Source organism: Mizuhopecten yessoensis, unplaced genomic scaffold (genome assembly GCF_002113885.1).
Source record: "Mizuhopecten yessoensis strain PY_sf001 unplaced genomic scaffold, ASM211388v2 scaffold10925, whole genome shotgun sequence".
In the NCBI taxonomy this organism is placed as follows: domain Eukaryota; kingdom Metazoa; phylum Mollusca; class Bivalvia; order Pectinida; family Pectinidae; genus Mizuhopecten; species Mizuhopecten yessoensis.
The window spans coordinates 409,691-426,550 of record NW_018408790.1 but is presented as its reverse complement, the minus strand read 5'-3'; the positions used below and the strand labels follow the sequence as shown (position 1 = coordinate 426,550).

The window sequence follows — 16,860 nt, the reverse complement described above, 5'->3', positions numbered from 1 at the left end:
GGTCCCAGGATGTTTATACTTTGCAAGTTGCATCCTGAGATGAAAGCCTATACAATGTGTTCAACATAATGACTTTGTTCGACTTTCAATCACAGGGGTGAAATGTTTAAAAAAAATTAACAGGGTCTTTTGAACGAATTTTAATCATAAATACTGATATTTTGCCTGTAGCTTTATTTTAGATCACTTTTAAGGTTACAAGTGTGAGTTTTATACCAGGTGAGCGATGCAGGCCCATTGGGCCTCTTGTTGAGGTTAGCTGCCATTTCTGAGCTACAAAGACTATTGGTGTAACAAAATAGATATGACATTCATTAGCACATTCCACAAAGGTACACAAAAATATTACTCTTTCCCAAGTAAGAGTTTGTAATAAGCGATTAGTTATCATGTTTTACTGTACAATTAATTTATAGGAAATTAAATGGCATAAATTTATAACAAGAGATCTAGATATGTAGATGACCTATATGACTGGCTTTCTTGTAAATAAATTTGACTAATTGCACTGCAAACAATGAACTTTTCCTTTTTCTCTTGCACCTATAGAAGCCTGGTCCTGGAGAACATCCCTTACAGTTTAATTACGCAGTGTGGTTCTCGCGAAAAGCACCAGGCAAGCAATCATCAGCCACAAGTTACAACCAGAATCTCAAACTCGTCACAACATTCGCTTCTGTAAGTACTGTTAACAGTTCAAAAATATAGAAAATGAAAAGTATTTGTATAAATTGCAAGTCTAAGACTTTTACATGTTTCATGCTTCAGTGTAAAATCCTTTAACTCATTCACCCCAAAAGACACCTGAACTCTTCCGATTCAAAGTTTGGAATAATTCATTATGAAAGTTCAGGGGTGAATGAGTTAAACCATGCTAGGAAAATGATGATACAGCGATTTATTTATTGTATCGTGGTACCTATTCATATTTTGTGTTTTCTGATCTTGTGGAGATGTATTTCTCGGATATATGTTGCTGTGGGTAATGTAAATTTTAAAATGACAAATTGTTACTCCTGATCTTTGATTAACCCTTTCACCACTGTAGACCAAAATGGACTCATCTGGATCAATGCATGGTAGAGTCTACTAAAGTTACGTAGGGGTGAAAGGGTTAATATGACAGGCCGATATGCTACGCTGGGCACCTTCAGCATGGACAATCAGTGAGATAGCAATATAAGGTCTGCATTAGATCTGGCTATCGCAAGGAGGCAATTACACATGCCCGGTCTTCAGCACACGTACACACATACATGCATACACAACACAGACGGTGGCATAAATGCACTTTGCTGTTGATTGGATGTTTAACTGTATAAAACAAGACAGGAATGACCTTTGAATGTATTTCATATCAAACATAGCAGATCTTATCTTGACGATTGTTTTGTCCAAGTAGAGTAACCTACCTTTGTTTTGTTGTAGTAGAGTAACCTACCTTTGTTTTGTCGTAGTAGAGTAACCTACCTTTGTTTTGTCCAGGTGGAGCAGTGGTGGAACCACTACAGTCACTTAGTGCGACCTAGTGACCTCACTGGACACAGCGACTATCACATATTTAAAGAAGGCATCCGTCCAATGTGGGAGGTTTGTATATATATATAAAAAAACAACTAGAACAGACGGTAATCAAGGAATCACTGAAAATAAATGGTATTTACCGTAAGCAGTATTTCACTTATTAAGTGCCCCCCATGCTCCCTATCTTTTCGTTTTGTCCAAGTGTCCAATCCATTCACAATAACTTACCAACTTTCATATGAAAGTATGTCTGTCATAGTGTTTTTTGAGAATTTGGGAAGGTTTTGTAAAGCCCTCATTTTGATTTACCCAAATTGCAAAGTGCCCTGGGCATTTGTTAGTTTGAATACAGTATTGTTAACTTCCTGCACATTTGTCCAGTCCCAAAAAAACTAAGTTTGATTGTACATCATATTTCTTTTATCAGTAAACTCATAACTGTTCCTAGACATAATTAAAATTCCAGTGTAAACCTTGAATAATGCACTTCATTTGCTTCCTGAATTAGTGCTTACAAATTTCGAGGTCCGTTTTGGTGAAAAAATGTTAATGTCAATGTAACAAGGTTTTACTGGTCACTAATTACTGTAGTATTGCCAGGTTTTACTGGTCACTAATTACTGTAGTATTGCCAGGAACACACTGTTAGAAATAACACATGCAGTATCATCGGCCAAAAGTTGGACAGGAAGATTTTTGGCTGTAATATCTTTTAGTTAGACAGAACATTTTATAGTGATTAGAAGTTATAGAGTATATTTTTTTGTTATATTCGCAGCCGGCAAAGTAATAAAAAGTAGAAACCTTGCAAATTTTCTAATTGTTTCATTAAAGAGATTGTTGGAACCTTTTCATGTTCATAGTGCTACCGTCCTTAAATGACCATAGCTGTTGATAGGACGTTAAACAATACTAAACCAAACCAAACCAATCTTAGTGCTGTGTGAATTTTTAACCCTGCAAATTTGTTCTGTTGACAAAACAGATTTTTTTTTAAGCCAGATACATGATAAATCTTTACTTGGCGTTTTGTTTCTATTTCAGGATACAGCCAATAATAAGGGGGGTAAATGGATTGTACGATTAAAAAAAGGCCTGGCGTCTCGGTGCTGGGAAAACTTAGTGCTGGCCATGCTTGGGGAACAGTTTATGGTCGGGGAAGAAATCTGTGGAGCAGTCATCTCTATTAGATACCAGGTGAGTAGATCTTGTTAAAAACATAAGATTTGTAGGCCCATCGAAATTCATATGAGAATGATACAATTTGTAGTCTTCTTCTTTCCGAAGAATATTCACTCATCCACCCCTACATGTTTAAACTGGACCTGCCAGATTTGTAAGGTTCAAATGTGACTTTAGGGGTGAATGGAATAAAGGACATCTACTTCTACGTATACCCTTAGCATGGAAGACTTTGATCGTCAAGTAATCTTGCAGACATAGAAGATTGTCATTTGCATGGTTAGAAGAAACGTCTTGACGAACACTGCATATCATATCCTCCTATGAATTCAAAAGTTTTGAAAATGAAAAATATTATATTCAGCTAATTTTACAATTATTACGTACATTTTTGTCTTTGCCGCCACGAAGTAGCGGATGAAGACTTTCTGGCGATGGCGGCAGTGTCAACATTAAGTTTTTGCGTTTAACTCAATTTCACTGAAAGTATAAGTGCTACACCAACCAAACTTGGACCATAGATGCATCTTAGGTAGTAAATCTCAACCCATGCACCAAATGCTGGATGCGTACCTTTCATGGTCCTTTGACCATGTCAGCATTTCCATCAACATAAGTTTTTGCGTTTAAGTTAGTTTCGCTGATATGTGCATTGATGTTCAAAGCGGGGCACAGGTGGGACATATCAATCCGAAAGGCTTGTTTTGTAAGTAGTATATCAAGGAAACATCAGCCATTCTACCAAAAGTAATACTTTGATTAGCTTCCCTAGAATGAAAAGTAATGAAATTAAACATTTGCTTAAACTTGTTTTTTTGCAGGAAGATATTTTAGCATTATGGAATCGTACGGCCAGTGACACAGTAACAACGTCGAGGATCCGTGACACTCTCAAACGAGTCCTCAACCTTCCTCCCAACACAATAATGGAATACAAGACGCATAATGACAGCATGAAGTGAGTACCTAAGTACTGGGTGACCATCGTCAGAAAGTTGTCACTGTACAACTGAAATGATTTCTTTAAGTGGGATGGGGTCTATATTTACTCCAATATAGTGTGGGTGGCTAGGGAAGTTGAATTAAGGTTGTATGGTGGAGACAAGTGGCTTATGTATAATGTTATACAATATGGGGGGGTAGGTAAAGGGGGTGAAGTAAAGGCTGTATGGTGGGGACCAGTGGTTTATATATAATTTTAGACAATATGGGTAGGGAAGTGAAATCAACATTCTTAAATGACCATAGCTGTTAATAGGACGTAAACACAAACAAACCAAAACCAAAATTATTTTGATTAGGGTATTTTAGCCTCATTTTAATGTGTGTTTTTTTTTCTCTTTCATTCTTTTTCAGAGACAATTCAAGTTTCAGAAATACAGACATTTTTATGCGGTGACAGAAAGGATGCAGCTTCTAACTGACTTTTAACAAATTCTGTCAAATAATGGGTAGCGTCGTCGTCTCAAAGTGATCGTCCTCATGGCTGTAGGACTTCTTACAGACACAAAGTCACAACATCAGTTACCCTGGCAACTCGACGCACATTTCCCGGCAATTCATATATTTCCAGTATGTCTAACACGCAGCATAATTTGTTTTGCATCTGTGGAGATGGAGTGTACATGTTGATTGTGTAAAACAGAGATCGTGTGACGTGTCCGAATGTTGACACGAAATAACTAGGTGAAATAATGGGTATTTATTAATACCAACAGAGGACCTGAACTGAAAGTGAATCTTTGTTTCACCATCTGCAATGCCATTCATCATTTTGGATCTGAAATCATCATGAGTTGATACTGTATACTGGTCAAGTAATTTTAACTGCCGTTTAATTTTCGCCATTTTTGCCCTTGGTAGTGAAGGCGAATTTATCATGACAGCGAATAATTGTTAACAAAATAATAATCGTAGTAATTAAATGTTAAGGGGGATTTTCATATTGGGGTGAAAGTGGATTTTACTGTTGAAGGGTGACCAATTTTTACTTGACGAATATTTCCCGGTATAATTATTGATGTTTTTAAAATGTATGCGAGTGAGCAGTACCTTTTAATTGAAGTGTGTGCTCTTCCAGAGGAACTCTAGAGTACACTTGAATTTAAGATAAATGGCTTTATACAGTGTAATGCATAAGGGAAAAAATAAGTCACCCGTTCGAGTACTGTAACATTACTCATTTGAAATATTTGATGCAAGACCTTCTGCACATTTCTTCATAAATGTTGGATCCTGTGTGTTCATGTTGCCCATTGCTCTGTGAACTTATCAAGGCAAGAAAACAAAGTTTGATATCTATAGAAAATTCAGAGCTATCAGATGATAGCTTTGGATTGATATTATTTGACTGTTTGTGTTGTCCAGTACGATACCTCTTGCTACTTTTATCGGGAACATCTTGCCCATTCTTACTCTGTGTGGTTCTGAGTGTTGTTCTTACTTGTACTGTGTTAATAGGTAGTAATATACCGTATTTGTCCGGCAATAAGCCCACGCCCGGTAATAAGCCCACCCATATATATTACAGTTCAGTATAAATGTCAACAAATGCTGTTTCTTTGTCCTGTAATAAACCCAGCCCCCTATTTTGAGTCTGAGATTATGTGTTGGGGCCCCCTGGGCTTATTGCAGGATAAATATGGTACTGTCACTTTATGTACTCTATATAAAAGTAACTTGTTAAAGATGCTGTGTCCTAGCTATTCCCCTGAATTGGCTGTCCAGGGTGTTGTTAGTCCTCTATCAGCTGTGTGTTAGTCCGAAAAACTAAAACACCCTGTAGACTAAATCCCTTGGCAATTTCTGTAACTTTCCTATGAAAATAACCAAGCTAATCAGGTGTGGTGGACAGAACTAGTATTCAATCTTGACCACTCAGTTTGTTAATCAGATGATAGTGAAAATAAAAGAGAAGATAGGGCTTTCTCAATATCTTTGGAATTTAAATTTCAAGTTTTGCATTTTAAAAATGTCTGTCTGGTCCATATCTGTGTAGTAAACAGTTGACGACAAGGATATAATGAAATGGCGACTTACTGCAAGGCTTACGTTTTTTGTGGTTCTTATTTTTGCATGGTCAATGTTTTTCTGCAAGAGAATTTTAACATTTTCTTCAGGTTAGTAAGTATGGATTATGAAAAGTTCTTTTTACACAACCAATACCGTAAAAACCTATGTAAGGGGGGGGGGGGGGGCGTAAAATACACAGGTATAAGCAATTTCAGTAACTCTTATTGGTTGTGTAAAAAGATTTTTTTATAATGCAAGAGAATGAATATTTAAATATTTCCCCCTTCTCCTCCCCCTCCCATTTGTCACAGGAGAAAATGCTGAAATTTGATCTTGTAAAATTGAAGCATGTTACCATATATGCTAATTAGGTAAAATGTCAGATAGAAACAGACAGTGGTGGATTATTTTCCCTGAGGTCACAAGTAGGACAGTAATTACATATATGGCCTTTAGAGATCATACTTCAGTATAAAAATTGTCCATCATGTGGACACCTACACGACTGGCACCCAGAGATCATACTTCAGTATAAAAATTGTCCATCATGTGGACACCTACACGACTGGCACCCAGAGATCTTACATCAGTATAAAAATTGTCTATCATGTCGACACCTACATGACTGGCTCCCAGAGATCTTACATCAGTATAAAAATTGTCTATCATGTCGACACTTACATGACTGGCTCCCAGAGATCTTACTTCAGTATAAAAATTGTCTATCATGTCGACACCTACATGACTGGCTCCCAGAGATCTTACTTCAGTATAAAAATTGTCTATCATGTCGACACCTACATGACTGGCTCCCAGAGATCTTACTTCAGTATAAAAATTGTCTATCATGTCGACACCTACATGACTGGCTCCCAGAGATCTTACTTCAGTATAAAAATTGTCTATCATGTCGACACCTACATGACTGGCTCCCAGAGATCTTACTTCAGTATAAAAATTGTCTATCATGTCGACACCTACATGACTGGCTCCCAGAGATCTTACTTCAGTATAAAAATTGTCTATCATGTCGACACCTACATGACTGGCTCCCAGAGATCTTACTTCAGTATAAAAATTGTCTATCATGTCGACACCTACATGACTGGCTCCCAGAGATCTTACTTCAGTATAAAAATTGTCTATCATGTCGACACCTACATGACTGGCTCCCAGAGATCTTACTTCAGTATAAAAATTGTCTATCATGTCGACACCTACATGACTGGCTCCCAGAGATCTTACTTCAGTATAAAAATTGTCTATCATGTCGACACCTACATGACTGGCTCCCAGAGATCTTACTTCAGTATAAAAATTGTCTATCATGTCGACACCTACATGACTGGCTCCCAGAGATCTTACTTCAGTATAAAAATTGTCTATCATGTCGACACCTACATGACTGGCTCCCAGAGATCTTACTTCAGTATAAAAATTGTCTATCATGTCGACACCTACATGACTGGCTCCCAGAGATCTTACTTCAGTATAAAAATTGTTAAAATTCTTATACATACCTACAGGTTGCTGACATGAACACGACTGTAACCTGCAGATTTAATGGTCGATATCAAATGAGACACATGGATAAATATTACAGCAGTCCAATATTAATGTTGTTGAAAGGAATTATTGTTTTATTCAAAATAAATTTTATGAAAAAAAATGTTCTTGTTCTGAATTGTTCTTTTTTAATGCAATATTTAATCCCCCTCATTTGACAGTAATGCAAGTTTTGAGAGGATGTTCAACACTTCTGAAAACTTGAAACAATGAAACCAGACTTTACGGATACCTGGGACGTATTTTAGAAACCGTTAGCATGCTCAAGCATGAAAAAATTGTCAAACCTCTTTCCTGTAATTTAAGGAAATCATGTGATTTACAGTTTAAAAGTAGGTTTAGTGTAGACAATGAAAATGTTTTTCAGCCTTAAGTCTCAAAGTTGCTAAAAATTATGGAAAATATTGTAAAATTGGAATATTTTATCATCAAAACGTAAGAATTGAGCTTGAGCACAAGAACAGTTTCATGAATACGGCCCCAGTCTGATGTAAAGGACGTCCTGCGATATTTGACTTGATTTTCTGACCTAAACAGTTTTTAATCCTGACTTAACAGTCTAACTAAATGATTAAATCCTATGAGTGTAACATTCCTCTTAAGTTCGAGGACATTTTATTTTTTGTTCAGAAGTTACAGACAAGATATCAACAGGCAGAAGAAATGGCTACCATGCCAGGGTCATTCAAGACCAGCTGGGTTACATTGGCATATCCTGGTGAAATGGTTCAGGTGGCACAGAAATATTCCACGATAAACGGAACGAACTATAGGCAGAGCTAAATATTGCAGTTTTGGAGAATAAATAACAATATACAAAGAATAGTATGTCCTTCTTTCATGCGTCCAATAAATTATATAACGTATCGCAAAATCTACATGTGCCTTGACCCTGTTTTATAAAGAAATAACGCAAACTAGCAATAGTCAGTATTTTAGTGTTAGGCACGTCTGGACCCCTCAATCTTCATGTGTAGTAAGACGAGGAATAGTGTAAAAGATTTGCATCGATTAGGTTGCCTTACAAGCGTCAACTGTTGGGAACTTTCCTTTAGCTCAGCTGGAGAGCAAAGGGTAGAGGTTCGAGCCCCAGCAACAGCACTATCTTCATCACTATTCCTCGTCCTAGTACACGTGCCGAATATTCCTGAGGTCAGCCTTGGTTCAGATCTGCGCCAATCTTTTTCTTTCAGGTTCAACTGTTTCAACTGGTTGAACCGGATACACGAAAGGGGTCCCGACAGAGAGTACAGCGCCCGAGTACTGCTGAACAGGCCTAGGTCAATTAACAAAGTGACGTGGTCTAACTAGAGAACGATAAAACTTACTTGGTTGTATGTAATGTGAATGTTAGAGAAATAAGCTGTGATGTGAATGTTAGGTCAACTACGGTTCAACCTACAGCTAGACATCTTCTGTGTACTCAAATCTCTTGGAAGTGTGGCAGATTGTTTTTCGGCACATATGTAGCTCATAACGGAAAGCCAGATGATGGTAAATTGTTGATGTGTAATGTTGTTCGCTTTGTCAAAGACAAGTGCAAGATGTTCCTTGGGCAGGGGTGATCCGGTCAGCACAATTGCTCCCAATTCTGTGTTAATAGAAAATAGATATAACATGACATTTAATTGTGCATGAACACCAATCATTTTAACCGAGTTAAGTTACCATCTATGTTCCTTAGGTCAGGTAAAATCCTTCTTAAAAGAGATTGTCAGTAGGAACAGATTTTCGTTCATCTGTTTTCAAAAATTGCCAACTTCAGACCAATGTTGTAAGATATGTAATATGTCCTTTTGAAGGAAAGTTGTAAATTTTATTATTGATGGTTCAACATACAGTATTTGAGTTTCCACTGGCTTTTCCTCTCACGTTGCTAAAAGGCTAAGAACTCATTAAAGCTGTCTTATCTGCCACAGATCCCATATGACAGGCACCAAAGAGTCTTTGAAAATTTTCTGGCTTTTTTACACAACACATTCGAATAAAAGCATAAAGAAAAGAAAAACAACATAATTTTTTTTAAAACATATTTATTTTCCTTCTGTTCCACACAGAGCAATGAATTGTAAACACTCTGCTCCAATCAAATCAATCGTTACTGACCAATACAAGCATTCTCCAATATTATGTAATGAGCATTTTCATTGGTAGATCAGCACTACAAAAATGGCACAATCAACCTTTTGCAGCAAGACTTAAGTATGCAACCAAGAACCGGACAAAGGTGGATATAATGGTATAATAATAATAATATTCAACATATTTAGCACGAGATACGACTGCCATGACCAAAGTTTGTGACAAAAAAATACATTCAACAGTTATCTCCCTTTGTGACATCTCTGTATGTACAATAGAACGGCCACTAGGATGAAGGTGCTGTATTTAAATGAAATGTTGAATCGATACTGGATAAAATGAAATGATGACTTTACACAAGTATGCCTGGTATATATGAAAGATCTAGTTGTTCATGTCAACCATTACATAAATAATGCATATTGGATGAAACTGACACAAAATTGTATGCCGTAACAAATAACTCTCGATAGGAAATGTAAGCAAAATCTGTTCTAAGGTTCAACTGACTTTAACTCATTCACCCCTGAAATTTCATAATTAACTATTCCAACCTTTGAATTGGAAGAGTTTAAATGCGTCTTCAGGGGTGAATGTGTTTAAATACAACATGCATCCAATATTTAGTGAAGGAATGTAATCTACTCTCTATTGAAATACAAATATTTGTGGCATCTAGATTATCTAAGTTATAATTGCTGTAATCTGGTCTATAAAAGGAACTAGAATAATTTTATGAAAATTTATTGTCAACCTTTGCGCCAACACATGAATACAATGTATAAACACATGATGTACAACAATTTTGAGGGATTTTTCATTTTCAATTGTAGACATGAACGATCATGGAGATTAATTTATGCAAACAAATATTTCTAAATCAACAGTTCTGCATTCTTTGTGCAAAGTGTTATGAAGAAAGACCAATAACCACAGATAATAATTTGTGAACCGCTTTCAGACGACCTAAGATCTAGGTTGTGATAAAGCGGTATATAATATAATAACTGCAAATTATTACTATTAATTATTATTAATAAGAAAATCATCAACTAAGATTACACATGATGGTATTAAATTTTAAATACCATATTTTATCTTTTTAAGTCTGAGGAGCCTGGCCCGAAGAAGGGGATGGATTTTTGGCTTGTCCTGGTATTAAAATATTTGTTGTATACACAGAAAAAGATATTTCTGTGCAATTCACTGAACAAAATTGGATTGGCTTATTATAAATACAGTCATGGAGGAGACATCATAGACAAAATATGTGTAAAATTCTTCTGAACACTAAAGCTGAAAGTGATGCAACATGAGAGAGTCTCGTAAAACATTGGATAATTGGTTCAGTAAAAGATACACCAGTTGCAATACTAATTTACACTAATCCCTTGAATTACAATTCCTGTAAGTAAGAAAACCAGTACTGGGCAGCAGTCATATTTGAGAATTCATTTCATTCGCTACTTTCTGTGGGGAAAAAAACCTATTTACATAGATAATCTGTATGTACACAGAAAAATATATCTCTTTGTCTATATATAAACTCAAAGAGCTTGTGACATTCCGAACGTTTATACCAGGTTTTATTTTTAACTCATTCACCCCTGAAGACACATTTGAACTCTTCCAATTCAAAGGTTGGAATAGTTCATTATGAAATTTCAGGGGTGAATGAGTCAAATACAAGATTGTGATGTGACGATGTAGAATTAACACTTCAGCAATGAAGATGATTATAAGGATATGAAGGTGATTTTACCATAAATTAGTATCATTATAAAGATTACACTTCAAGTATGTACAGTCGTCTGCCAATATCTACAGGGCAGTAAACAATTACCTCGATGACGAGGCGAGACCCCCAGGATATGATCAAACATTCTGGATTATAATTCGTAACCATCACAATTTCTTTACACGGTCAACAAGTATCCACATCAAACAACCGACGTTAATTAAAAAAAAAAAAAAATGAAAATGAAATGAAGTATATATATAATTGAATTTCTTATTGCTGGTATAGCATGCATATGATAGTAATTTATATAAATTTTGTCAATTCATAGTCTAATATTATAAATACATAATACAGCGATGCCAGTCACTTTCATACTCATAGTTCAAACAACAAAATAAAATTCAACAGCATTTCCTTTTCAGAATTTAAAGCTTTAAATGAGCACTAGGAACATGTGTTAGATTTCAATGAACTGTAACAACTTATCTTTAAAAAGAAAACGGAACTTCCAAAATAACTCCTTTAAGTCATTCACCCCTGAAGTTTCATAATGAACTGTTACAACGTTTGAATTGGGAGAGTTCAAATGTGTCTTCAGGGGTGAATGAGTTAATTAATACAAAACATTTGTATTGTGATGCTAGCACCTTTACATTTTCCGCAGATTATGGAGACCTTGGGCATTATCGTTTAGGCAGAACTGGTTGTCTATTTTTAAAGTGACTCACCCACCTCATTAATTAATAAAAGAATAATACAAATTTGTTTCCTTCCAATTTCAAAACTAAACATGCATTTAATTGATCAAGTTTACAGTATTAAACAGAACACAAAGCATTTTGTTTACACATGTATCACTTCTTATGCCCATCATACTGTAAGTTACACTAGTATCTTGCGCTGTGTTACCGCTGACACTACAAATTTGTTATGTCGTACATAATTTCACTATTTCTCAAAAAAGAATAAATATGCTACAACCGACATGCCGATGGATCTATAATTCAACTAGCCGCTTACTTTGCCTTTTTAAAGACTTCAGAAAATACCCTCTATGAAGGGCATACCATACATGTCTACCTGGTTCAATCCAGAAATATTTACAGGATGAAAACTGTTATCAGTACTTTTAGTTCATCAACAAAGTCATACATTTGGCAAATCCTATTTTTCATATAAATTATATAAGTCATTTTATACTTTCCTAGCTACCTGCTGGCGTGAACTTATGGGACAATCATCAACTTTAAGATCAAATGCATCATGGAAAATTTAGTTTCCCTCAAAAAAGAGAGAAAAATCTGGGGAACGTAATCGACGCCCATTGTAGAACATGTTCAGTATAAAAAAAACTTGGGCGGAAATGTCGACAGTTCTAAAAGGATTTTTAAAATCATTATGGTATATTTGATCCCAAAGTGAGGCAAACCCGTTAAAAATTAATTAATTTACATTATAATTTGTACATCTTGTCAAACAGAAGAATAACATTAGAATTAAGAAAATTAATTAAAAAAAAAAAAAAAGCAATTGGGTGAGTCCAGGTATATTATTTACATTTGTACAAAAAATATACTACAATGTTTAACACACCTCAACCTCTATCTGTCAACACATAAACACTGTTCACATTGGTGACCGGTCCTAGGCTCATCAACTGGGGCAAAACTAGCTTTGTACTGTCTAGTATGAAGGCTACTGAGCCATCTGTCACAGGAGGATTTTAACCCATTCGCCCCTACAGTCACTTTTGAACCTTACTAAATCCAAGACTGGGAAAATCAAGTTTAGATATGTAGGGGTGAATGAGTTAACTCTTTCACCCCTGAAATTTCATAATGAACTATTCCAACTTTTGAATTGGAAGAGTTCAAAATGTGTCTTCAGGGGTGAATTATATAATCAACACAATCGAAAGTTATTACACATCAATCAAGAGACACTTTTTTTAATCATTTTACCTAGTTCATATTAGCAGCAACTTTAACCAATCGAAACATATGTAACATCACGGGGGAAAAATCATTGAACCAGTCAAATTAATTGCTATATATATTCGATTAATGATAATTTAAGCCATGCTAAAATACATGGTAAGATATAAGGAGGAGGCATCCGACCATGAACACATTTGGATTCAATTCAATTCAAACAAGAAATTAAAACACAAAACACTGGCAGCAATGTCTTTAGCACAGAGACAGGTACCAAATCCTCCAGTTAGTTCTCTAAACTTCAATAAAGCCAAGCAATTGTGGAGTTGAAATTTTACATTTTAAAACCTGAAACAGTCAATGTATTGAAACAGTGAGAAATACGATTTTAAAGTTTATATAAAAAAAAAAATCATGTTTCTACATAAAAGATAATCTCACATTTGCATACTTTTAGAGCATCACTTCATATGTTAAAATAAACATGAAATAATGTTTATAAAAACATTGTAGAACATGACATCAATAAAGTGGCCATTTTATTTTCATTTCTGATTAACTTTTTTTTTTTTTTTTTTTTTTTTTTTTTTTTTTTTATCTTATTTGCTATGTAACTTATAAAGTACATGGATTACTGACCAATTTGTAAAATAAAATTTTGCAAAGAAACAGAAAGTGGGCAAATTTAACCCTCCAGCAGCAATTTTTTGAATTGATTAACAATGTAAGAACAAACAGCTGGTAATGAGTTTCTGCAAGGGTTGAAGGGAGGTAACTCATTTCCAATTTATTTCAAGATAAACAAGTTGATGCAATTGTTTTTAAAACTAACTATTTTGAAATGGATTAGCTCAAGATGAATAGGAATTCTAAAATAGCAAAACAAAGCCAGGTCAAAACATTTAGATGATGGTGAATGGTGAGTTATTCCATAAGCATGTTTTACATTTAAAAAACTATATGACGATATAAAATTGCCCGATTGGCTTGAAATAGCCGATAGAGGTATATAATCTGTATGCTACACGTGTAAAACATCAAATCTACCATACCTTACGCAACCCTTGTGAAATGTGACGTTAACAGCCATTTAATACAAAACATGGTGCCTTTATTTGGGTACGTCTATGAAATATGAATCTAAATTCTTAAAAATCCAGATTTATGGCTAAAAAAACTGTTTTTCTCTCTCAATTTAATTGCTTCACTACTGAAAATTGCATGCATTCTGCAAGAGATTCGTGTTTGTCAAGTGGTTAGCTTTGATAATGTACAAGTCAATTAAAACAAAAATGACAATTTTTAAAATTTCACAAACATCCGGTTGCGAAAAAGTTTGCAAACAACCTTCCAGGCAAAAAACCCCAACACTTTTGAGACTGAATAAAATACTTGCGAAGAACAATTTTATATATCATTAATTTCTTTCCCGTCTCAGAAGATCTGATTCAAGGTGTGTGGTGGAGAGTAATGTGAGAAAACTGTCTGTGAAATGGATACATGATATATGATGATGAATGTCCAAACCCTGAAATATCCCGTCACTTACACCGATACAGGGTTTGTCTGAACACAATTTCCATCTATTTGATATATTTAAATCTACGATATAACAAACTGTTTAAAGCATTGTCATCAACTAATTAATCCATTGCACTTTGAATTCTGTTTGTGTAGTATTACAGCCTTGAGGCCATCCATGATCGTCGTGAAATATTTTCCAGGCAGCATACAGCATACAAAGTACGGCACAGAGAAACCTTTTCCTGTGTTTTTTCGACACGAAAAAGGTCCTGCACAAAGAACCCATCTCCAATGGTTTTCGTAACATTTTAAAAGTGCATCTGTCTTGGCAGTCGTTCCATGTTCCGTCAGAAACCTCAGCAAGTTTATTACATATATCCTAGAATGTGTAGCACAAGATGAAGTGTTTGAAAATGCCCTGTTTCTGCTCAAAACCTTTGTTTATCTCACACAAGACAAGTCTCTTTCTTCAGGTCATGATGATTGCGCATCGTGTAAAAAAGTGTTCAAAAAGTCAAATGAAGGTCGCGAAGGAGGGTTTGCATTCCAACACTGTAATATGACGTCGTAGACTGCTGCGGGGCACGCCTCCGGACGAGGTATTCGATAGCCCTGCTGCACGTTGTCAAACGCTTCCTTACTCCCTAAACCTGAGAAGACAAGAACATATAGGTTTATATTAACCCTTTCACCACTGTACATCACAATGGACTCGTCCAGATCAATGCATGATAGAGTTTACTAAACTTACAAAGGGGTGAGAGGGTTAAGGTAACGTGATGTATAGAGGTTGATGGGGTGGGGGGAATAATATGATAAATGCTGGTCGGTACAATCATCATCCCACATCGTCCTAGTCTTTTCAGCGAAGTTTGATCAGAACAGGCCGAGTGACATTAATAACCTGCCAGCTTTCGGCTTTTGTAGATTTATGCATGAAATTCATTTAAAAAGGTAAATTGATCAAAACAAAATCAAGGGTGAACATTTTGGCCTTCAGCCTGTTCTTAATGAAATCTTTGCTTGTGTCTCACATTACACAATGTCTTCCTATGTAATGTAATTGTTTCTATTAAGTTTCATGTTACAATTATGAAAATCTTTGCTGTCTTAATCTTGTCAAATTGAATTGATGTTAAAAGATTAGGGGAAAACAGTTGTAAATCAAGAAAAAGTCCATTATGATTGTCAAACAAAATGAAGAATAACTGCCGCACTTTACAACTGTGCGATCCTCACCTTCGTACGGCTCCTTGCCGTAGGAGAATATTTCAATTAGCACTATTCCAAACGACCACACATCGGCCTTCGTGCTGTATTTGTTGCACATAAGGACCTCTGGTGCCATCCATTTGATGGCCATTTTCAGCCCTACAATGAAAAACAAAATGATAAACCTGTGTTAAAGGATTTTGGTTTTATTTTGTTTTAACATCCCATTACCAACTTAGACCATTTGAAATAATACAGACCATTTTTTGTTCCCTTCAATTCTATACAGTGCTTAAATATATTTTTTCTAATTAAACGTGAAAATTAGGGCTGCACCGATATATATCGCAATATTTTGAATATGGTATGACACTCAATATTTTTTGGGGGAGGTTACGATACAACTAGGATAGTTTCTGGATTTTGTTGTTTCTGAATTTAGTCTTCTCATATCGGATTCAACATGACGAGTGACAGCCTGCACGTCAAAAGGCATGAATTGTGAGAAACTATAAAGTCATGCCCATTTTGGACAAAGTCTATTTCCAGTTATAATATTGCAAGTAAACATTTGCAACATATCTTTTCTTGTTGCTTCTAATGTATTGTGATACGTATCGTATCGTCAGGTTAATGTATCGTTGCAGCCCTAGTGGAAATAATCCTGTAGACCTTGTGAAAATAATCATGCACGAATTGAAAGCTATAGATAGTACAAAGTAATGCAAAATCTTGTTTTGTGTATTTCAAAGGTGGTTTTTTTCGTACGCACTCTGATATACCAAATACGGTCGTAATGGGACTGATCGCGCTCATCATCTTATGAAAATAAAGACTGTCATACCTCTTCTGAAGTTGAAGTCCGGATCATCTACAAGTTTGGTCATCCCGAAGCCAGCAATTTTCACCACATTCATTTCGCCCACGAGTATGTTCCTCGCACCGAGATTCCGATGAACAAACTTCTCTTTCTCCATGTACGTCATGCCATCGGCAATCTGTGAACCAAATAAATGTTCAATTAATTTGTCATTCATTGAAGTGGTTTTAGAAAGGCCCTGAATTACAAAAAAGTCCCCCCAC

General features: G+C 35.6%; 2 protein-coding genes across 6 annotated transcripts in view; one reads left to right on the top strand and one right to left on the bottom strand.

Moving 5' to 3' along the window:
* Positions 1–5,746, top strand: part of LOC110463770 (eukaryotic translation initiation factor 4E type 2-like) — a 9,678-nt gene extending 3,932 nt beyond the window's left edge. For both annotated transcript variants that reach the window (XM_021518623.1, XM_021518621.1), the window contains exons 3-7: positions 550–678; positions 1,486–1,590; positions 2,569–2,721; positions 3,528–3,664; positions 4,063–5,746. In XM_021518623.1, coding sequence (XP_021374298.1) covers positions 550–678; positions 1,486–1,590; positions 2,569–2,721; positions 3,528–3,664; positions 4,063–4,105 — 567 coding nt within the window. In that variant the 3' untranslated portion in view covers positions 4,106–5,746. The remainder of the gene's footprint in view (positions 1–549; positions 679–1,485; positions 1,591–2,568; positions 2,722–3,527; positions 3,665–4,062) is intronic.
* A 3,554-nt stretch (positions 5,747–9,300) lies between these two features.
* The window catches only part of LOC110463777 (tyrosine-protein kinase SRK2-like), a 129,327-nt gene continuing 121,767 nt past the window's right edge, over positions 9,301–16,860 (bottom strand). For all 4 annotated transcript variants that reach the window (XM_021518631.1, XM_021518632.1, XM_021518633.1 and 1 more), the window contains 3 exons: positions 16,622–16,775; positions 15,805–15,936; positions 9,301–15,215 (listed from right to left, as the gene is read on the bottom strand). In XM_021518631.1, the coding sequence (XP_021374306.1) occupies positions 15,040–15,215; positions 15,805–15,936; positions 16,622–16,775 (462 nt within the window). In that variant the 3' untranslated portion in view covers positions 9,301–15,039. The remainder of the gene's footprint in view (positions 15,216–15,804; positions 15,937–16,621; positions 16,776–16,860) is intronic.